At 44.3% G+C, this 24227-nt stretch overlaps 1 protein-coding gene and 1 pseudogene across 1 annotated transcript; both read left to right on the forward strand.

Annotated features, from left to right (window-relative positions):
* Positions 1–7435: 7435 nt before the first annotated feature.
* LOC149402094 (receptor protein kinase TMK1-like) lies at positions 7436–11026 on the forward strand. Its single transcript, XM_089608882.1, has 2 exons — positions 7436–10180; positions 10266–11026. The coding sequence occupies exons 1-2, from the start codon at positions 7888–7890 to the stop codon at positions 10796–10798; spliced, it is 2826 nt and encodes a 941-aa protein (XP_089465008.1). The 5' UTR covers positions 7436–7887; the 3' UTR covers positions 10799–11026.
* A 6068-nt stretch (positions 11027–17094) lies between these two features.
* On the forward strand, positions 17095–20815 carry LOC149402095 (putative ribose-5-phosphate isomerase 2 pseudogene; annotated as a pseudogene).
* The last annotated feature ends 3412 nt before the right edge of the window (positions 20816–24227 follow it).

The following is a 24227-nucleotide window of genomic DNA, read 5'->3' on the forward strand; positions in this document are numbered from 1 at the left end:
ATCAAAGACCTCATCTAAGACAGCAAGCAAAAGGATTTTGTGATGATGATGGTCACCAATCCGGGCCCCGCTTCAAGGAGACGGGCTTCTCAGAACAACAGGCGACAAGATCATGGGAAGAAAGTCATCACGAGCGGCGGCGATAATAACGACGCCCGAGGCAACACGACCAACGCCACGCTCAATATCGTGACAACCATTTTTGGAGGGCCCGAGGCGGGAGACACCGTGCACGAGCGAAAAAACTACGCAAGAGCGGCCGCCGGAGAATGCCATTCTCATCACATCAATCTTACCCAGAGAAAATGGCTCACCACACCGTACGAGACGATCAACTTCACCGAAGATGAGGCTAACTGAGTCATGTACACATACAATGATGCCATTGTTGTCAGAGCACAGGTTGCAAACAATTTGGTGATGAGGATTCTCATCGACAATGGGAGTTCGGCCGATATTTTGTTCAAGACGGCCGTCGATCGGATGGATCTCGGAGAAATCCACCCGCCCCAGTCAAGATCTCGCTTTTTTTATTCACGGGAGAACGTGTCGACACGGAAGGCTCCATCAACCTTCAAGTCACCTTTGGACAGGAGGGGGAAGCCCAAACGATGCGTTTGGTAAACTTCCTGATTGTGGACCGACCTTCTGCCCATAATATGATCATAGGACGATCGACACTCAACAAGCTTCACGCGGTCACCTCGACGTACCACCTCCTCATGAAGTTCTCAACGCCGACAAGAGTAGGAGTGATGCAAGGGAATCAGGCCGACGCAAGGATGTACCACATCCAAAGATTCCAAAATCGGCGAGGTGCAAGTGTTCGGTGACTTAGACCCAAGGGAACAAGCTGACATCAAGAAAGTGGAAGCATCGAGCGATCCCACGCCTGTAATACTCGACGACGCCAAACCCAAACATGTCGTCATGATCGGAGCACACTTGTCAGCTGAAGTGAAGGGCCAACTCGGAGCATCCTTCGGGAACATAAGGACGTCTTCGCATGGGTGCACGCGGACCTGCCGGGAATCGATCCAGAGGTCATCGCCCATCGACTCGACATGCTCCCCAGAGAGCAGGGAAAAATTCAGAATAGAAGATCGTTCAACCCCGAGCATACCTAAAAAAGAAAGAAAAAAAATATGTGCAAAGCTGAGACGAAGGGACTCGTGCCATCGAGTCCTTGACCGACCTTAAAGCATTCATGGAGTCTGAGAAAATAGGTGATTGTGCGTCAAAACCTCAAAAATATCTCAAAGGATTCTGTGCGACCCGAGATGAGGGGAGTCGCGCCATCGAGTCCCAACCGACCTCAAAGCGTCCATGGAATCTGAGAAAAAAGGTGATTGCGGCGTCAAAACCTCAAACATATTTCGAATAATTCTGTGCGACCCGAGATGAAGGGACTCACGCCATTGAGTCCCCGATCGACATCAAAGTATCCATGGAATCTGAGAAAAAAGTGATTGCGGCATCAAAACCCCAAACATATCTCAAAGAATTTTGTGCGACCCGAGATAAGGGGACTTGCGCCATCGAGTCTCCGACCGACCTCAAAGCGTCCATGGAATCTAAGAAAAGAGGTGATTACGGCGTCAAAACCCCAAACATATCTCAAAGAACTCCGATCAACCCGAGATGAGGGGACTCGCACCATCGAGTCCTTGACCCACCTCAAAGCATCCATGGAATCTGAGAAAAGAGGTGATTGTAGCGTCAAAACCCCAAACATATCTCAAATAATTTTGTGCGACCCGAGATGAGGAGACTCGCGCCGTCGAGTCCCCGACAGACCTCAAAACCTCCATGGAATCTAAGAAAAGAGGTGATTATGGCGTCAAAACCCCAAGCATATCTTAAAGAATTTTGTTCGACCCGAGATGAGGGGACTCGCGCCATCGAGTCCTTGACTGACCTCAAAGCTTTTATGGGATCCGAAAAAATGGGAACTCGCGACGCCAAGATCCTGAATGCAACTAAAAGAATCCTATAAAGTTCGAGACGATGGAATTTGTGCCATCGAAACCCGGACTCACCTCAAAGCCTCATCAAGGCGCGGGATAAGGAAGAAGGCATCAAAGCCTCGCATAAGCTCAATCATGTTCATACAACAAACAGAAACACAAAAAATAAAGGAGAATAATCGTATAGATAATCAGAGATTCTAAAAATTCATGCAAGTATAAGTGCAAAAAGGGAAAACGCTCATTTTCCGATAATACACACCCAAACGGGGACCAACAAGGATACAACGGGTTAGAAAGATGCACAACGAACCGCGCCACCAAAAAGAAAAAATCGACAAATGATAGTTTGCCCAAAAGCATGCAACATAATAACTACACAAAAAGACAAGTATGGAAAGTAAGCAACCGCATGGACATAGGGAATGCAAGCTTCTAAAGCGACGAATTGCTATCGTCATCCAAGTCTACTCGCTCCGCGTCCCAAGGAGGAACCTGCTTCCCCTTGCCTAGCTCAGTCACGTCCGGAGGCAAGTCAAAAGGAACATATGAGAAGAAAATTGGGAGACCCAAGCTCTCTGTGATCGTCTTCTTCTTCCCCTGGAAGATCCTACGCTAGTAAGAAACCAGACGCTCGTATACTTGATCATAATAGTGTCACGTCCCGTCCGAATGGTGTCACGATCTGCCCGAATAGCCTGTAGGTCCGAATGCAGATGCCAGAGCTCAGTCGCCCTCATCTCGACCAGCCTTCAGACCCTCTTCCCTCGCAAGGCGGATGGTTTCGAACAATGTCTCGGCCCGCCTCGCCAAGTCACAGAAGTTGCATTTAGCAGCAAGGGGAGAAAAATAACACCGTAAACATAAAAAGAAACAAAATGGAAAAAGATCTGGGAAAGTGAAGCTTACACATCCAAGTTCAACATAATGTTCAAAACGGTACTGAAAAAAATTATAGTTTCATGCACGACGAGTTGCACGTAAAACTTGGGGGTTAATGATATGGCATCGTTTTTTTTCATATGGGAAAAACGACAATCTGAATGCAAAAACGACGTAAAACCAAAAGACCATTCTCAGCAAGGGAACCGGAGGACCCCTCCGTTAGGACCATCAAAACCAGAGGATTCCTCCGCAAGAACCCAAAAAACCGAAGGACCATTCCGCCAGGACCCTCAAAACCAGAAGATTCCTCAACTTGAACCCACAAAACCGGAGGACACCTCCGCCAAAATCCCCAAAACCTGAGGATCCCCCCGGTAGAATCCACAAAACCAAAGGATCCCTCCGGTAAAACCTGTGTTGGAGGATCCCTTCGGTAGAATCCACAAAACCGAAGGACCCCTCTGGTAAAATCCCCAAAATCGGAGGATCCCTCCGGTAGAACCCACAAAACCGGAGGATCCCTCCGGTAAAACCCACAAAACCGGAGAATCCCTCCGACCAAGTGTCCATGACTTTGCACACTCAAAATCCTATAAATACCACCTTCTTTTTCAGCAAAAGGAGATCCAATTTTCAAGGAAACAAAAGCTCACAAAGCTCTCAAAACTCACAAAAACTCTCAAAGCACTCAAAAGATATGAAAAGACCAAGAAAAATAAAAAGTCAAACAGGAAGAGAAGAGACGAAGGAATCAAGACCAAGAGAAGAGAACGAATAGAAGACGAAGAATCCGACGAGAAGACGAAGAATCCGACAAGAAGACAAGATGAACATAATCACCAATCCGAAGGACTCTTAAGAGGAAGTAAGGCTTCACCACTCTTTCGAGATCCGAAGAAACGTGACCTCGACAACACGAGATCGAGACATGTTGCAAGCTTGCACCCCGACGCGTGTCCCGTGAATATTATCCGAGAAATCGCATTAACAATATCTACCATCCTTTATTTTCTTATATGTATTTATAGCACAATTGGATGTGAATCTATCCTCTTACACATACTTACTAAGTTTTCCTGAATGCTAACTCTTGACTTTTCCGGATCACGTCAACTTTGGACGTTCGCTCTCATTTAGATTCGCATACGGCTACGAGAAGCTTGGACCTAATAATCAACCTTCTCACTGGCGTGATTTTTTTTTTCTCTTAATTGTTGGCTTGCAAGGCTTTATTATTGTTTGGCCCAACACTATATTTTGAGTCATAGATATGGCTGTACAAAACTGAACCGAAAATCGGATAAAACCGATATCCAAACCGAACCGAAACCGAAATTTGGAGCCACGTCAGATAACCAAAATTCAGATTCGGATAACCGATCTGGTTTACAAAACTGGACCGGATATCGGATTTGATTTTGGGAAAATCTGGATATCGGATATTAAACCGATTTTTTTTAATTAAAAATAAATATATATTAAAACAAATTTATGTCACTATTATTAACACATGATGGTCAAGTTGTCATAGAAGAACAAACTTCTCATATATCAACTCATACTGCTACTATAACTTGATTATGTGATCTATAAAGGTAACATACAAATTCAATTGTTGTATGGTTTATTATGATCATTAGGGTAGTAATTTTAATTTTACATTATGATATTTACATGTGCAGGTAGTTGGAGATGAGTGTCCTTTTGAATTTTATTTTTTACTCGGTTTTAGATTATGTATTGTCATTTTGGAGCTTTATAAGAGTCGTTTGTACTCGTTTTTTGAATTTTTACAAACCGGATTTGGATTTTAGAAACTGGATATCCATTTTATAAAACTGGATATTAAACTGGATCTGAAATTTTACAAACTGGATAACCGAATTTTAAAAATTGGATACTGGAATGGATACTGGATTTAAGAAATCGGATAACCGAATATTCGGATAACCGAATTTCGGTTTTAGACTAAATTGGACCGGATACTGGACCGAGTTTTTAAAAACCGAAAATTCGGATTCGGATACTAAAAATGTCAAAAACCGAACCGAACCGATCCAGTTTCACCCGTAGAAAGGACGAATGAAGAAAAAATACATGTGGCAGGTAAAATGATAACATATACTGTCTTCAAAGTATGTTCGTCTATGCAAGATTGAATTGATGAATTGATTATAACAAGGAATCATATATTTTACAAGAAAGAGTAAAGTGAAATTGAGAGGTTACTTTCTGAGTTTATGGTGGAGTCAGTCGAAACTATAAAGTCAAATAGGTCATTTTAGTTTAAGAACCCTGTGAAACTTATTGGTTCGATCCCTTCATAGATCTATGGCCCCACAACATCTCTGAGATGGTAGACTATATAGTCTCGACTGTGAAAGTATTATGGGGTCTCAATTGTGAAAATCAATTGGTAATGAGAGAAGTAATTCGTGACCTTTATAAACTCTTGTTAGTTCTCAAGATGGGGCTCTTTGCGTTCGCTAATGTTGGGCTAAATCCCACCGATTAGACCATATACTCGTTTGAGCTTAATGGACTCGATATCATGTGAAGGTTTTATCTCAAAAATCAATTGGTAATAAGAGGATTAACCCATGACCTTTATAAACTGTTGTTAGTTCTCATTCACTTTCAATGTGGGATTCCTAACATCGACAACATGATTTATGAAGTATCCATTTGACGAGGTCAACTACAAATAATAATCTCATATCAGTTATCAATATGTTAGTTATCAATGATTTTCAAGCATAAAATAGGAACAAATAATAGGGAATTTACATACGAAAAGAAGAGAATAAATAGATTCGGAAGAAATTATTTGAGTTGTTGATACGTAAAACTAACCAAAACATTCATAGATGAATTTTCCTAATAGCTTATCGATCGCTGTTTTATTCATGTTGTGGTGCGGTCGCTGGGCACCCAAGATTGGTCTTTAGACTGGACAAGAAAGAGGTCTAATCATGTTTGACGGTCCCATCGTGCACATGTGTCTAGCTTGTTGGTTTCATCGGGAGCCATGGAAATGGGCCCATACACGAGCCTTGAACCGAGCCAAGTGTAGGCACAACCCATCGGCTTATTCAAGCACCCGAACCGTTGGCGCAGGCATAGGCATATGCTGATCAAAGCTTATTTGGACTTGGATTTTACTTGTCTTGGTCTTATGGACAACCCATCGTAGATAACATCTCGGTTGAGGTTTTTTTTTTTTTTTATCAAATTTAATGAGTGTCAAAATCCACTTCATGTGATACAATCAAATAACACGCAACTATAAAATCTAAAACGAGCTTTGAGCCTGATTATTATTATTATTATTATTTGAATCTTAGCCTGAATTACTCATAAATCAAGCGATATGCTAATGCTATATTAGGTGTCAAATAAAGAGTACCTTGTAATTTAGTTTTAGTTTTCAACCTAACTGACTGTCGAGTAAATAAACTTGCTACTTTTGTAAATATAAGAAAACAGGACAAGAAAAAAAAAAAAAGAACAGAAGTAAGCATTTCAATAAATTTTTCTCTAAAGTATTTATTTGGAAATAAATTGGCTACTTTTGTAAATTAAGAAAACAATACAAGAAAGAAAAATCAGAAGTATTCTTTTCAATAATTTTTTTCTAAAGTATTTATTTATGAATCGTGTTCGTGATCAATACTGGATTTTTTATTTTTTTCTTTTAAGGGAATGCAATTATTTTTATTTATTCATCATAATATGAAGTTGGTCAATAACTGCACATGGGCACTTAATTAGATAGCAATTATTTTACGTATCAGATTCACGTTCAGCCATCCATCTTCTCTTAAATGATGTTAAAAAAATTAATAAATATTTTTAAAAATTCCTTAAATGACACATTCCACTTTTACACATCAAATTACAAAAAAAAAAAAAAAAAGAAGAAAATATAAGGTACAAAAATAAAATAAAAGAATATATAAGAAAAAAAAAAATCACCCACCCAAAAAGCCAATTTAGGCTTCAAATTAAATCACAATGCAATCAATTGAAAAAAACACGTCTTTCTTTACTTGGGGTTGGGGAGGTGAAAAAGTATAAAGAAGATTTTATTTCTAATTATGACCGTCGAGATAACCTATTATGGAGAGATTGCTTGTTGGAAAAATAGACAGCCAAGGCTGAGCTGTTTTGGACTGAAAACTTTCCCAAAAAAAAAAAAAAAAAAAAAAAAAAAAAAAAACTCAGACTTGATTTTTTATGGGTTTAAAGGCCACGTTTGGCTTCCAAATTTTAAAAATAAGCCTGGGGAGAAACCTTATCCAAGAGATTCGATATAATATAATAGCGATACATTTTAAAATTGAATCAAATTCAAAGCAATTAGATAATATTCAAAAAAAGTCATCATCAGACGTGTATTGCCTTCTATTCATACAGATGGGCATTGGCGATTAATTGACGATTTGTCACCGTCAGTCCCCAATTACTTGAAGTATATGTTTTAATTTGTATTTTTAAACTCCACTCTTTCTGTTTTGTTCTTATTTCCCTCTATATATCTTTAGTTTATTCGTTTCCAAAATGCTCGATTTCTTTCGGCCTTTGCTGTTTTCTTTTAAAATCTTTGCACAAACAAACAAATGCACACAAAAGGACATTGCCAACTATTTATTATCTCTGTCCCCAAACACACGTAATAGAGTCACACACAGGCATTAAGTAAACTGTAAAACACATATAGAAAGCCACGCCGAAAAATCTGGCTCAATAATATTTAAAAAGATAATTGCAAAAATTGTAATAAATTCCCTTTTCTTCCTTTTTCCCATCTCACTCTCTCTCTACTTTATATTTTTTTCCCCACTTTTCCATGTCCAATTTTCTTCCTCATTCTCCGCCGATTCTTCTTCCATGATTTATTACACAACAATGTCACACCTACCAAGCTCTCTCTCATTACAGTTTGACAAAAATCGCTTTTGATCTAAAGGGAGAAAAAAAAAAACCCTCGTTCTTGTCTTCTTCGCCATCAGAATCAGATTACCTCTCTGTGGAAATGAGAGAACCCCGTCCAGGTTATCGGGGTCCGAACCTGGTAACCCTAGGGCTAATCGTCCTCGCCGTGTTTGTCCCGTCGACGGTTTCTCAGTCGTCAAACGCCGACGCGAAAGCCATGGAGGCGCTGAGGAAGAGCATCGGAACGAACTCCCTGGGTTGGGTGGGTTCGGACTACTGCAAGTGGTCCCGCGTGACATGCACGACGGGTCGGGTGGTCAAGATCCAGCTCGGGAACCAGAATCTCGCCGGAACTCTCCCGCCGGAGATGCAGACCCTGTCGGAGTTGGAGCACTTGGAGGTCCAGGGAAACGAGCTCAACGGTCCGTTCCCGAGCCTCTCAGGTTTGGCCTCTTTCCAATTCCTCTTAGCCCACGACAACAACTTCACCTCCTTCCCCTCCGACTTCTTCGCCGACCTCGCTTCCTTGGAGACCATCAACATCGACAACAACGTCGCTTTCTCTCCCTGGACCATCCCGGAGAGCATCAAGAACTGCTCTCTTCTGAAGTCCTTCTCCGCCAACAGCGCTAACCTCGTCGGCCCAATCCCAGATTTCTTCGGCGCCGCCAACTTCCCTGGTCTGACCGAACTCCACTTGGCCCTGAACAATCTGGAAGGAGAATTGCCCTCGGGCTTCGCCGGCTCGAGCGTCAATTCCCTGTGGCTGAACGGCCAGAAGCTCAACGGAACAATTGGGATTTTATCGGCCATGACTAACCTCGGCGAGGTTTGGCTCCACGGCAACCGCTTCTCCGGCCCGTTGCCAGACTTCTCGAACCTGACCCAGCTGTCCGATCTGAGCCTGAGGGACAACCAGTTCACGGGCGTGGTTCCCTCGTCCCTGCCGACCCGCCCGAGCTTGGCCGTGGTGAATCTCACCAACAACCTTCTTCAGGGCTCGCCGCCCAAGTTCGCCGACGGGGTCAAGGTCGACAGCCGCGCCGGGAGCAACAGCTTCTGCGTGGACACCCCCGGCGAGCCCTGCGATCCCCGAGTCGCCGCTCTGGTCTCGACCTTGGAGCCCTTGGGCTACCCGGTCAGCTTTGCCCAGAGCTGGAAGGGGAACGACCCTTGCACCGACTGGAAGGGCGTTTCGTGCTCCCTCGGAAACGTCACGGTCGTCAACTTCAAGAAAATGGGTCTCGCCGGAACCATCTCCCCCGCCTTCGCCAAGCTCACCTCGCTCAAAAGGCTGATCTTATCGGACAATTCCCTCACCGGGACTATCCCGACCGAGCTAGCTGCTCTCGCGGGTCTCGTCGAGCTCGACCTCTCCAACAACCATCTCTTCGGGGACATTCCAAAGTTCAGACAGAATGTGGTGGTCAACACCGCCGGGAACGTCGACATCGGAAAGGACCGCAGCAGCTCCGACGCCGCTCCCTCCTCGCCCGGCGGTGGAACCACCGCCGGGTCGTCGCCGGGCTCGGGCGGGAAAAAGTCAAACACCGGGACCGTCGTGGGCGCGGTCTTCGGAGGGGTCGGCGGGCTGGCAGTGATCGGGGCGGTCGCGTTCTGCCTCGTGAGCCGGAGGAAGAAGAAGCGGTCGAGCCGGGTGCAGAGCCCGAACACGCTGGTCGTCCATCCCCGCAACTCCGGCGACGACGCCGTAAAGATCGCCGTGGCTTCCAGCGAGACGTACAGCCCGTCGAGCAGCAGCGTGGGCCGCGACAACAGCAACAACAACAACGTGCACGTGGTCGAGGCCGGGAACATGATCATATCAATCCAGGTCCTCCGAAACGTGACCGAGAACTTCAGCGACGCCAACGTCCTCGGCCGCGGCGGGTTCGGGACGGTCTACAAAGGGGAGCTCCACGACGGGACGAAGATCGCCGTGAAGAGAATGGAGTCCGGCGTGGTGGCCGACAAAGGCCTCACCGAGTTCAAGTCGGAGATCTCTGTCCTGACCAAAGTCCGGCACCGCCACCTCGTCGCCCTCCTCGGCTACTGCCTCGACGGGAACGAGAGGCTCCTCGTCTACGAGTACATGCCTCAGGGGACTCTCAGCCGCTACCTCTTCAACTGGAAAGACGAGGCTCTGAAGCCTCTCGAGTGGACGAGGAGGCTCGCGATCGCGCTCGACGTCGCTCGGGGCGTCGAGTACCTCCACAGCCTCGCCCACCAGAGCTTCATCCACCGCGACCTCAAGCCCTCCAACATCCTCCTCGGGGACGACATGAGGGCCAAGGTCGCCGATTTCGGCCTCGTCCGACTCGCCCCCGAAGGGAAGGCCTCGTTCGAGACCCGCCTCGCTGGCACTTTCGGTTATCTCGCTCCCGAATACGCTGGTAATTTCCCATGATTGCACTTGTTAGTCGGAATTCAAACATAAAAAAAAAAATTGATGATTTACTACTATTCGTGTGTGTTCAGTGACGGGGAAAATAACGACGAAGGTGGACCTGTACAGCTTCGGGGTGATACTGATGGAGCTGATAACGGGGCGGAGGGCGATCGACGAGAGTCAGCCGGAGGAGAGCCTGCACCTGGTGACGTGGTTCCGGCGTATGTGCGTGAACAAGGAGACCTTCCGGAAGGTGGTGGACCCGGCGCTGGACCCGGTGGACGAGGAGACGCTCGCCAGCGTCAGCACCGTGGCTGAGCTGGCGGGGCACTGCACGGCCCGCGAGCCGTACCAGAGGCCCGAGATGGGCCACGCTGTGAACGTCCTCTCGTCGCTGGTCGAGCTGTGGAAGCCGGCAGAGAACGGCGGCGACGCCGAGGATGACATGTACGGCATCAACTTCGACATGAGCCTTCCTCAGGTCCTCAAGAAGTGGCAGGCTTTCGAAGGCGTCGACGACTCTTCTTCCTCCTTCTTGCCCAGCGGCGACAACACTCAGACCAGCATTCCCACCAGGCCCTCCGGCTTCGCTGACTCCTTCACCTCCGCCGATGGCCGGTGATGAGAGAGAGAGAGAGAGTCATTGTTAGTGATTTTGTGAATAAAGTTTTTGTTTGCTTCGTTTTTTTTTTTAGACTATTTGGCATCCATGTGTACTGTTTTAGGGTGTTTTCCGGTGGTGATAATTGTCTTGTCTTGGAAATTTTTTCTCTAAATTTTGTAATTTTTTTTTTATCTCCCCTGAGAATTGTGAATTGTTAATCATTCTCGACTCATCTAGTTCATCATACCACTCCTCACTTAATCAATCTTTTCCTACCAAAACTTAGACATCATTTACTCCAATCATGACAAAGCTCGAGCACTAGGAACACAATAATTGGAAGTGAGTGAGCCTCGCTCTTAATGTGTACCCTCATTTTTGGATCTCGAGACTAAGTTAACATCCCAATTTTGAATTCGTTTTCTTTGTTAGGTTTAGTGCAGTAGATGTAATGATATATTTACTTTGTGTAATTATTTCTTGCAAAGAAAAATTGAAATTTTGTTTAGATAGAAGCAAGTCGTCACACACAATGTTGGGACAATAAATGTGACAATCTGTTCTAAAGCAACATACAATATAAAGCGGTGCGTAGAGTAAATAACATAAACAATTGGTAATTCAGTTTGTCGCAATGTCACCTACTTTATAGAGCAATTTGCTCAGTGAAAAGAAAATTCACTGTATCGAAAATAGTCAACAGTACACATGGTCTTATATGAATGATCATCGTCTCACTGTATAAAAATTAATAACACGATTGATCATCATTTCACTATATAAAAATTAATAATTTTAATATTATTATTTTCTAAGACCATCAAAACAACATATTCCACATTTTAAGTGTTGGGTGATTGATTTTAGATATATGTTTTGTTAATTAATTGTAAATAAAGGTAGCAAAACTTGTATCAACCTCTTCTTTCTAGTTGCCAATAAAATATAATGATGTATTTACTTTAAGTGTAAAAAATCGTTCTAAAGACAACTTGATGTAAAGCTATTTAAATCAATAATTCACTTACAGATTTGCATAACATATCTTCTAATAGTTATTTAAAATGTATTAATCACAACCTTATGAACAAATGCTAGTTTCAATAGATGATTGTTAGGAGAACTCATCATGATGTGTGGTTATGACTTATGACACATTGATAGTTAGGGACTCTATTGTTCTTCCAATATATCTTATGAAGATATTGAATATGACCAATACACTTCTAAGACTTAAAGTTAAAACCATTTAACTCTTAAAGTCACTATATATGAATACGCTTAAGTATCAAAATCTTGAAATGAGACATAGTCAATTATGGCTAGTCATCTTCATTTGATGAGTCAATGATCCATGTTTTTCTATAAGAACTTTTGATTAGACAGTTGGTGAAATGAATTATCATGTTTGGATTATGAAACTCGTAGAAATAAAATTGATGAGCAAGACTGTTGAAATGTAATGTATACACTACTACAAAAAGGACTTTTAAAAGAGACGGAAGAAATCAGAAGCGACACTTTTCCATTATAGCAACTTGTCGCTTCTACATCAGTCAACGAAATTCCAACCATTCTTTTTTGAAAAGTCAAAATTTTGACATTAGAAGCGACAAATGTCGTTCATAATATTTTTCCTGCGCTTTAGAAGCGACAATAGAAGCAACATGTCACTTTTAGGCTGCCGAAATTTTTTGCTCCTTATTTTTTCGCCAAATTTTTTATTTTTTTTACCACAACGACTTCATTTTATCAAATTTAGAAGCGACATGCCGAAATTTTGACTTCTTGTTTTCTCCACCAAAATTTTCAATTTTTAACAAAACGACATCGTTTTGATTGGTCTAAAAATTAGAAGCGACATGATGTTCAAGTCTTACTATAAATTCGCGACTTCGTCTTCGCCGAGCTAGTGGAATTTCGCCCAAAAAAAATTCAATTTCATAATTTTCTATCTATCTCCGACCATTTTTGCTCCCTCTGCGACCTCTCGCCGTCGTCCACGTCTCCGGTGAGTCTATTTCCCTCCCATCTCTCTCTCTCTCTCTCTCTCTCTCTCTCTCTCTCTCTCTCTCTCTCTCTCTCTCTTTGTTTCTTGAAATTTCTCTCACTCTCTCTCTTCTTTGAAGTTCCGACCACCACACCTCTGGTGAAGCTCCGCCGTGCTCGTCCACGCCACCACCACCACTCAAGCCTCCACCACCACAACACCGTCTTCTCTCTTTCGTCCTCTTCAACTGTCCCACTTCGACCACCATCGAGCCTCTACAACACACCTTCGTCTTCATCTCATTCCTTATCTCCGACCCACCATACCCCAAAACCCACCGACACTGTCCTCTCTCCTTCGTTTTCATCTCTTTCCTTATCTCCGACCCACCATACCCCAAAACCCACCGACACTATCCTCTCTCCTTCGTTGTCTCCGACCGTCCCACTCCGACCACCACCGATCATCCACCACCACACCAATGTCCTCATCTCCTTCCTTCTCTCCGACCCACCACACACCGAGACCACCGACGCCGTCCTCCGCCGTGGTCCTCTCTCTCCGACCACCACCAAGGTTCCTCCGCCGCCGTCTTCCTCCAGTGAGTTCCCTCTAACTCTCTGTTATTACGTTTTTCACCTTTTTCGGGATCTGAGCTCCTTTGCCATTCTGGGCTAGGCAAGCCATACCCTATTCTATGTGGAGAGGGATCTTCGGCTGGTTTAGGGGAAAAAGAAAGTAACGGCTCTTTGGAGCAGGAAGATTTTTCTAGAAAAGGGAAATGTGAAGACTGCTCTGCTGGAGTTGGTGGAGTTCCTTTAGCCAAAAATTCGGCTGACTTTCTTCCTGGGAAACATAATAGGCGGGGTCCCACTCCCTCGGGCCATGAAGCTACTGGGCCCTTAAATGGGCCTTTAACCCTGAAGACTAAGGTTTTGTCTGGGCTCCCTCCCCAACCGGGCCAAAATGCTTCTGGGCCCGCTGAGAAGGTTAAGACCCACTTAATTACAAGGAAACGGGCCTCTAGCCACAAATCGGCCCAGGTCTGCTTGGCGAGCAATGATGCTTCCTTTTTGCCGGCAGAGGAGGGTGATGGCGGGTCTGGAAAGAGAAAACTTAGCGAGAGGCTAAGAATTGGAAATGTTAAAAAGATGGCGCGCATGTTTGAACGAGAGATGGTTGCTGAATCGGCGACCGGGTCCGATGGTGAGAATGGGCAAGGGAGAGTGTCGAGATCCACGCTCGACACACAGGTAAGTCCTCATTCTCATGTGCTTCAGCTTGATATAGGACATAGAGACTTACTTTCTGCCACATATGACCTAGGGAAGAGAGACTTATTTTCTGTTACTCATTCTTTGAAAGTTTCTAGTCAGTTAGATTCGACCTTAGTTGTTACTGATGAGAGAGCGGCGCCCCTCGAGAGTGAGGGCCGCCGAACGCGATGATAGGCGTTATTTGGAACGTCCAGGGGTTAAGCAACCCCGGGACGAGGTCAGCCCTCCTTGCCCACGTTCGTGATCACAGTCCTGATTTTATCTTTCTATCGGAGACTAGACTACGGAGTGAGGGGGCTGAAAGGGTGAGAGTGTTGCTGGGTTTTGATGGTTGTATGACGGTGGACTGTCTTGGTAGGAGTGGAGGCTTGACGTTACTTTGGAAAGAGCATGTGAGATTCTTACTCGGGACATTTTTGAGATATCACATCGAGGGTGATTTGGTTAACGAGTTAGGCGAGATTTGGAGATTTGTGGGGATCTACGGAGATCCAGTGAGCGCCCAGAGGAGACATACTTGGGAGCTTCTTCGTCGTCTCCGGAGCTCTTTCACGGGTCCTTGGTTAGTTGGGGGCGACATGAACGAAGTCGCCTCCAACTCTGAGATTAGAGGAGGTAGAGACAGAGGTCCCGGCCAGTTATCTGCTTTCAGAGAGATGATTTCGGATTGCGACATCCATGACTTAGGGTTCGAGGGAGACCCCTTCACCTGGCGCAGAGGAGGTATAGAGGAGCGCCTGGATAGGTGCCTTGCGAGTCACGAGTGGAGCGATCTTTTCCCCTCGGCCGCAGTTCGTCACTTGAGGTTCTGGAGATCGGATCACAGACCTCTTCTTTTGCTTACAGCGGGTTTCAGAGATCGCCGGCGGAGCAGGAGGCCGAGGCGTTTCTTCTTTGAGGAGTCTTGGATAGGTGAGCCGGAGTGTGACGAGCGGATCCGTAGAGCTTGGGAGACGGGCCAGAGTGGTGATCAGAGTACGAGCTTAGCTAATACGATCTGTCAGTGCAGACAGAGCCTCTCTCGCTGGGGCGGAGAGAGGAACAGAGAGATCAGAGACAGGATTGAGAAGCAGAAGAAGATCGTTGAGCTTGCGGGTCTATCGGGTCCGGATTTCTGTATGGAGTCCTTCAGACGGGAGGAGAGACAGCTTGACGCCTTAGTCCAGAAGGAGGAGCAGTACTGGAGACAGAGGAGCAGAGTGTCCTGGATGCGGTGCGGGGATAAGAACACGAAGCTTTTCCACCGCAAGGCTTCTGCTAGGAGGAAGAGGAACGCTATCCGAGGCTTGGAGGACGACCACGGGGTTTGGCACAGTGGTGACACTGAGATAGAGAGGATCGTCTCTGGTTACTTTGGTGACATTTTCTCTTCAGCGACACCTTCTTCGCAGAGAATCAAGTTAGTTTCTGCGGGCTTACAGCCTAGGATCTCAGAGGCCTTGAACGCCGAGCTGGAGCGCCCTTTTGAGCCAGGGGAGGTGAAAAAGGCGCTTTTCTCGATGGATGCGATCAAGGCCCCGGGAAGTGATGGCTTTCCCGCGATCTTTTACCAGAGATATTGGGACATAGTAGGCGAATCAGTCTTGAAGACCTGCCTTGGGATCCTTAACGACGGGGACGAGGTGGCCACCATTAACGATACTGTGGTCACCCTTATCCCCAAAGTCGAGGACCCGAGAAGGGTCAGCGATTTCAGACCGATTAGCCTGTGCAATGTGGTCTACAAGATAGTGGCCAAGTGCTTGGTCAACCGTCTTAAGGCTACTATGCACGTCGCTATTTCTGAGTCCCAGAGCGCTTTCGTTGGTGGTAGACTGATCTTCGATAATGTCATGGTTGGTTTCGAGGCTCTTCACACGATGAAGCGGAAACGCTTCGGTAATGGAAAGTGTGCGTCCCTCAAGCTTGACATGGCGAAGGCTTTCGACAGGGTTGAGTGGGCCTACCTGGAGTCGATGATGCTTAGACTGGGTTACAGCACGCGGTGGGTGCACCTTATCATGAGATGCGTTACTTCTGTCAGATTTGCCTTCAACATCAACGGCTCTATCCGAGGCTCTGTGACTCCTTCCAGAGGCCTCCGCCAGGGGGACCCTCTCTCTCCTTTCCTTTTCCTCTTCTGCTCGGAGGGTCTCTCGAGCCTCTTTCGAGCGAGTGAGGATTCTGGAGCGATTTCAGGAGTCCGGTTCCAGGATCTTCATGTGTCTCACCTTCTCTTTGCGGATGATAGCTTGGTTTTTTGCCGAGCGACCCCTGATGAGTGTGAGAGGGTTACTGACATTTTACGGACTTATTCTGAGGCCTCAGGCCAGATGGTGAACTTTCTAAAGTCCGATGTCTGTTTCGGTACGGAGATCAGCGATGAGGAGGGGGAGGCTCTGGCTCAGATCCTAGGTGTCAGGAAGACGGACTGCCATAAGCGTTACTTGGGTCTTCCCGCTTTCACAGGTCGGAGGAAGGCGGAGCTTTTTGGATTTGTGAGAGACCGCGTGTAGGCTAAGATTAAAAGTTGGAATGGCCTCTCCCTCTCGCAGGCTGGCAGAGAGGTCCTTATTAAATCCGTCCTTCAGTCGATCCCCAGTTATGTGGCCTCGTGCCACAAGATTCCGCTGCGTTTGATTAGAGACATCCACTCGGCGATCGCCAGATTCTGGTGGGGGGGTGGAACGGTGACGAAGAAGATCCACTGGTGCAAGTGGGAGGACCTCACGCGTCACAAGTCAGAGGGTGGGATGGGCTTCAGAGATCTGGAGAAGTCCAACCAGGCCCTTTTGGCTAAGAGTGTCTGGAGGCTTCTCAGGAGACCGGATAGTCTGGTAGGACGAGTCTACAGTCAGAGCTACTTCCCCGACGGTGATATTATGACGGCTCTCCCTGGCTCGTGTAGCTCTTCCATATGGCGCAGTCTTCTTTGGGGTCGTGAGATCATTCAGTCCGGGTCGAGATGGCGGATCGGGGACGGGGAGTCTGTGTTGGTCATGGGCGACAGTTGGGTTCCGAGGGGCAGACCGGCCACCTGGATCGACCCACCTTGGATTCCCTCTGATATGCGGGTTGCTGAGCTTATGAGACCCGACGGTAGCTGGGACGTAGATCTTATCACGGCGATGTTCGGTGAGGAGGACGCTGCGGCGATCCTGAGCATTCCGTGCAGTGGTGAGGATATTCCTGATGTGCGTCGCTGGCATTTCACTGAGAACGGAGAATACTCCGTCAAGAGTGGTTACCGCGTCGCGATGGAGAGTGTCAGTACTCCGGTCGCCAGCTCTTCAGATCCGACGGTGATGGAGAAGTGGTGGACGAAGTTCTGGCAGCTGAGAGTTCCTCCTAAGGTGAAACTCTTCTGTTGGCGAGTCTGTTTAGGCCAAATCCCAGCCAGAGAAGTCCTTGCCAAGAAGAGGATCACCTCTGACGACAGCTGCCCTGTCTGTCAGGAGGCTAGAGAGACCGTTTTCCACGCGTTTTGGGGTTGCAGGTGGAGCAGGAGAGTCTGGAAAGAGGTGGGCTTCGGCCACATCCTTCCGCCTTTCAGAGACGGCGATGCTTTCGACGCTATCCTCAGAGCGACGGAGACCCTTGAGGTGCGTTTCCATGCGCTTTACATTACCATTATTTGGGAACTTTGGAACCACAGGAACAATGTCTTGGCCGGGAGATCAGCTTGGAGCCAGCCTCAGCTAGTCCAGTGGACGGTGAGCTTCCTCGAGGAGTTCAGAGCGGCTATGGTTGGGGAGACTCCGCCGAGCACTAGGATTACTACGACCCCCAGATGGACCCCCCCCCCCCCCCAGGGACGGGACCCTCTCGATTAACGTCGACGCGGCTCTCGCTCGCGACCGTGGAGGCTTCGGTGTCGGTTGTATTGTTCGAGACCACACCGGAGAGGTGATCGCCTCGCAGACGTTTTTCCTGGCTAGGGGGTTCTCCCCCCAGCTTGCGGAAGCGTATGTTGTCCTCCAGGGCATAGAGCTAGTTCGCAGCGTCGGTGGCAGGAGAGCGGAGATCCAGTCTGACTGCTTAGGGGTGGTGAGGATCATCGATGAGGGGGTGACTCCTGCAACAGAGCTTAGGACGATCTTGCACCGCATCTTCAGAGAGGTGAGGGAGTTTGAGGTTTTTCGCATTTTGCATATTCCCCGTCTTTGTAATGTTGCTGCACATAATCTAGCGCGCTTTGCGGTTAACCACCACTCGTCTTCGACCTGGCTGGGTTTAGTCCCGCCTTGTTCGGAAGAGGCCATTCGGGCCGATGATCGCGAGCTGAGGTCCCGCACGGCCTCCTAGGGCCCTGTTTGTTAGAGCTTTTGTTTCTTTTCCGTTGGTTTCTGTTTCATTCCTATCTTGTAACCACGGTTTTCCTCCGCCATACGTGAGGGCTTTTATGATATTCCGTGGCCCCGACCACGTTTCCTCAAAAAAAAAAAAAAAAAACTCTTATATGCTTATTTAGAGCTATGAGTATTTTGCAAACTATGCCGGCTCTTATTGCCGGTAATTTCATTTTCAATCTTCTAGTTTAAGTAGCCATTATGCAGCCATTATCTCTACTAATAACAAACATAGACCTAACCCCTTCCGCGAGTAACAAAATTAACAGCCCATTACACTGGGACTAATATTTTACACGAAAATATTTCTAAGAACAACATGCGCTTTTTTATATAACGAGAGACAATACTTACACTCAAGCACGTCATACTCTCTCAATTAATTAAATATACCTGCTAAAAAGGCGGCTGATTGTCTTAAATGTCATTTTTTTTTTCAAATCGATCCATCATTGACTACACAATTATTAAGGGTAGCAATTAAGGTCAACAAACTCTCCGGGAATTATGGTCCTTGTATATATACGGATATGAGCCGTGTGGCGTTGCAAACATCCCCAGCCTTCAATATATTCGGTTATATTTATTTCGTTACATATATAATGGTATGTTTAGAATGCCTGCTACTTTATGCGGAAAATGTCGTGCTTTAACTTGTTTACCACTGATAATTACCACTAGACTATCTTAAATATCACTCGGACTATATTAATAAATAGTATCTTTCGAGCTTTGTAACTAAATAATTAATATATTTTAATTCAGAGAAAAAATATGTAAAAACATGTTTAGAAATATATTTTTGAAAAAAATAAATCTAAAATTTTCTGGAAACACTTTTTTCTTTCTGATTAAAAAAAAAACAAATGAACAATATTTATATCTAGGGGCCCAATATTTTTTTTTTCTTTCAATTAAAAAAAATCTATTATAGCATGAACATTATTTTGTGTCCAGAATTCCAACCTATTATTTTATAATAATAATAATAATACGTGTCACTTTCTTCTTTTGATTATACTAGAAAAATGTTTAAAGCACTCATTAATGGGTTGATTACATATATAGTCATATTTATAGTTTTAATTTGTAATTTAGCTAATCTTTAGTAAGTTTTTGATAAACAACTATGACCTTTTTATTTACAAGCGTAAATTGACTGAAATACTCTATAAAAAAATCCTTCTAAAAAATCCCCCAAATTTAAAAACATTTTTTTTATGTTGTAGTCAATTTAAACTTATTTTTTAGCAGAACAGCCTAAGTTTCATATGTTATTGCATAATAACCACTTATAATGTAAAATACTAATATACCCCTTCATGTTTGGGTGAGCCCGGTTTTCACAAGATTTCAAAATAATTCATTTAGGTGTCCAAAGTTTTAGTCTCATATTTTGTTAATGCACTTTTTATATATACCAAATAGTTTCAAAATTAATTCCATCGCCAAAACTAGGCACCAAGATTTCAAAATATTTAATCATTCCTTCAATTTTGTTAAACCAGATTCAAAACATATAAAAAAATAATTAATTGTGTCTTCAAAATATTGAATCCACTTCTATATTAGAAAAAAAAAAACCTAGCTAAAAATCAAGTTTGAATACCCATCTAACAAGCAACAAAATATTTGAAGTCTAGTCATCTACAAGGAAAAGACAATGAAGTGTCAAAATATTTAATTCTGATTTCAAAATATTTAATCCACTCTTCTTTAACAAAATCACTCAAACCGAAGACGAAAGATCAAGAAGAAGAAGATAGTGATGGCGGTGTTGATGACGATCGAGGACGATATTAGCCACATAGATTGACGAAGATGAATATGGAAATCGAAGAGGATGGTGATGGAAATTGACGGTGACGGTCTCTAGATCGCGACCTACGATCTTCGACGGCGATCTAGAGATTGAAATTCCACTCACCGCCAAGCCCTAACCCTAGGAATTCCTCTCTCCGACCTCGATTCCCTTTCAAACCTCGACATTGCCATCGACTACGCCGACGAGGTCGGTCTCGCCTTAAACCTAGTCAAGGGTCACAACGGCTCTCTCCTCCAGGAAAAGATTGTCGAATTAGTCTGTCTGAGATTCGTCGTCGTCGTCGACGATTCCAAGCTCGCCGACCACATCGGAGCCTCAGGCTTTGCCATGTCCATCGAGCTCGTCCCGTTCTGGTGGAGTTTCACTGTCGAGAGGCTCCGCCACCTCTTGGCCGCGTCCGGCTGCGTCGCGCTGCTTCGAAATGCCGGAGATTATGGAGAGCCGTTCGTCACAGACAATCGGATTTACATCGTTAACTTGTTCTTCGAGAAGAGTATCGGCGATTTGAATGTCGCGAGCGATTCGATTATAAGGCTCGCCAGAGTGGTGGAGGTGGTGGAGCATGGGATGGTTATCGATATAGCAACCACTGTCATCATCGATCGTATGGTATAAGACAAGGCTATATTTTAGATTTTTTTTTTAATTTTGGACTATTTTTCCTCAACTTTGGAAAGTTGGCTATTCCGTGAAACCTAAACTTAAAAATGGTTAGATAGCCACATCATCCAAAATTATATAAACTTTAATTTGAGTATTTTTTAAACTTTAATCTGTGTATTTTATTAACTTTAATCTGAGTATTAATTAACTACTTAATTTCACAGTTATTAACTTTTATTTTACGAACATTTTTGCAGTCAATATTTGAATCTGTTGACTATTCACAAAATATTGATTTTTTTTTTTAAATTGCAAATGAACAATATTTACACTATTATTTACAACTATTTACAAAAATTTACAACTATTATTTATATCTATTTACGACAATTTACAAGTGATTCGAACGTCGGTCCTTCTCAGACCCAATGGCTCCTTGTTTCAGCGCGTGTTGTGAGGACCGGGCCTATTAACATGTGTGTCATTACAGGTTTTATTTTAATAAACTGCGATAAAAACTCAAAGTTGCATATAAATTGTAAAGACTTCAGTCATCTAGTTTAGAGACAGTTATTCGTAGTAGTTTCGAAACCAATATGTCTTATCATTGTAGTTGTTAAACAATTTTGTGGTAGTGGGGAAAGTTTGTTGTTACGTTGATTGGCTATTTTATAGTTTGGAAAAACTGTTTCCACGATGTCCTGCTACGTCATTGTTTCCAAGTTTGAGTCACAACTGACATGGTGGATGAGACGATTCCCCTTAGAAGTCATGCTACATTCACAAAGACACGGTTAGAATAACAAAATGACAGACATGTGAGTGCCACGAGGCTAACCACAACGCATGCTCATGAAAACGACCGTGAATCTAGCAATAATCAATATCAATACAAATCAAAGCTTATACATACAAAGAACTTCATTGCGACATTATATCGAAGACATTTCGAGCGGAGTAGTTTCATGCAAATCAAACCCAGATACACATCTAATTGAGCCAAAATTCACCTACAAACCATAATATATCAAGAACAAGGCTAGCAACCTAAAATAGAACAACAATCTCACACAATCCAAAATTACAAGTGTTACCTTTAAAAACACGTGAAAGATGAAGAACACACAAACTCAGAATGCTAAGGAGTGAAATTATAGTGAATAACAAAGGGAACAAGGTAGCAAGCAAAACTTTGAGCTTGTTTTGGTGAAAAATCGGTGAATAAATGAAGAAAAAGTGGTGATTTTGGTGTTTGGGTCAGAACTCCAATCGCGAGTTATAGAGAATGAGTCTTTGAGAATGATTTGTTTGTCATGCAAAACTTTGGTCTTCTCCTTGTAGATTTTCGCGTTCTCGTACACGTCGGACCTTAGCTCATCAAGGGCCTCGGCATAAAGAAGCCTTTGTTGCCCCGCCGCTTGATGGTCAAAATTGAGGTTCTTCATAGCCCACAATGCCTTTTGCTCAAGCTCGACCGATAAGTGATAAGCTTTCCCGTAGACAAGCTGATACGGGGAATTTCCCAAGGGCGTCTTGAACGCGGTTCGGTAAGCCCAAATTGCATTGGGAAGCTTGTTGGCTCAATCTTTCAATGAAATTCCCACCATTTTCTCGAGAATTTTCTTGATTCGACACCTCAGCTTGGCCATTTGCTTGAGGGTGATAAGCCACTGCCTTCCAATGGATCACACTATACTTTGCGAGAAGGGATTTGAATTGATGGTTACAAAAATGTGACCCATTATTGCTTATGATGGCCCGTGGAGTACCAAAACGGGAGAAGATGTTTCTCTTGAGGAAGTTTAGCACTGCTTTGCCATTGCTCATTGGGTTCGCTTTGGCCTCCACCCATTTCGTCACATAATCCACCGCGAGGAGGATATACTTGTTGGTGTACGAGGATGAGAACATGCCCATAAAATCGATTCCCTAAATGTCAAATGGCTGGATTTTGATGATGCTTGTCAACGACATCTCATTTCGATTAGATATGTTCCCAGTCCATTGGTCGCATGACATGATAAACTCTCGGGAATTCTTGAATAGCGAAGGCCAATAAAAGAAACTTTGGAGAACTTTTTCTGCCGTACGAGTCGGGCCAAACTGCCCAAAACACTCTAGCTTGTGGCAATGTCTAAGAATTGAGTCCATCTCATCCTCTGGGACACACATCCGTATCACTTGATCCACGCATTGTCGATAGAGAATTGGCCCTTCCCAATAGTATCTACGCACATCCGAGAGAAACTTCTTCCTTTGATGCTGCTTGAGTTCCTCGGGGATCACATTACCAATTATATAATTGTCGTAGTTGGGTTACCAAGGTAATGTGATCTCTTGAACCACCATGAGTTTCTCATCGGGGAAACCATCTTTGATGGGCTTGGAATGGTTGTCGATATGCCCAAATTTCTCGAGACGAGAAAGATGATCGGCTATTAGATTCTCTATACCTTTCTTGATTTCAAGGTCGAATTTTTGAAGTACTAAGACCCACCAAATGAGCCGAGGCTTGGCATCTGTCTTACTCATCAAATACTTGATTACGGCATGGTCGGTGTAGAATACTTTGTTGCCGATGACATACGACCAAAACTTGTCGAAGGCAAAGACAATGGCCAAAAGCTTCTTTTTGGTGGTGGTGTAGTTTAATGAGAAATTGCCTCATCTGCCACCAATTTCATAACATTTTCTCATTTTCCACCAAAAGACTAATTTAGCCCAAAATGCACCATCTATGTCAACAATGTTGACATCTAATAGTGAAGGGCAAAAATAGATGTCAACATTGTTGACATAGATGGTGGCATTTTGGGTCAAATTAGTCTTTTGGTGGAAAGTGGGAAAATGTTATGAAATTGGTGGCAAATGAGGCAATTTCTCTAGTTTAATTGCGCTTCGTTGAGGGTATGGCTCTCATAGTAGATGGTGTGGAAGATCTTGTCCTTTCTTTGGCCGAAAACCGCTTCAACCACGAATCACTTGCGTCACCATGGATATTGTGGAACTTCTCCCAATAGTGGCACTTCATCCTTTTGAAAGACATGTGACTATTTGACAGACCGTAGCAGATACAATTCTACGGATATTTTGCGCAAGTATGATCCATTGCTTGATTCGCTAACGGATTTTTCTTCACCGAATAAGAACAAGGTGATTTAGATGGAAATCCTAGCAATGGCACTTAAGAATTATTGATAAGACCGTTGTACCATTACCTAATGAATTTCCTTTTCACTATGAGTATCATTACTCCAAACGTAAGCATCATTGCCTGAACTGTTACCAATATGATAAGGTCCTTATTAGAACAATACATGAAGAAGAGAAAACATAGATATTACGAGAGGAAGAATATGGTATTAAAGAAACAAAAAGGAAAAAACTAATATTGATAAGGATCAATGGCCTTTCAAGAGAGCCA

Source organism: Urtica dioica, chromosome 3 (assembly GCF_054948205.1).
Source record: "Urtica dioica subsp. dioica isolate 48M chromosome 3, U.dioica_male_clone48M_v1_H2, whole genome shotgun sequence".
NCBI lineage: Eukaryota > Viridiplantae > Streptophyta > Magnoliopsida > Rosales > Urticaceae > Urtica > Urtica dioica.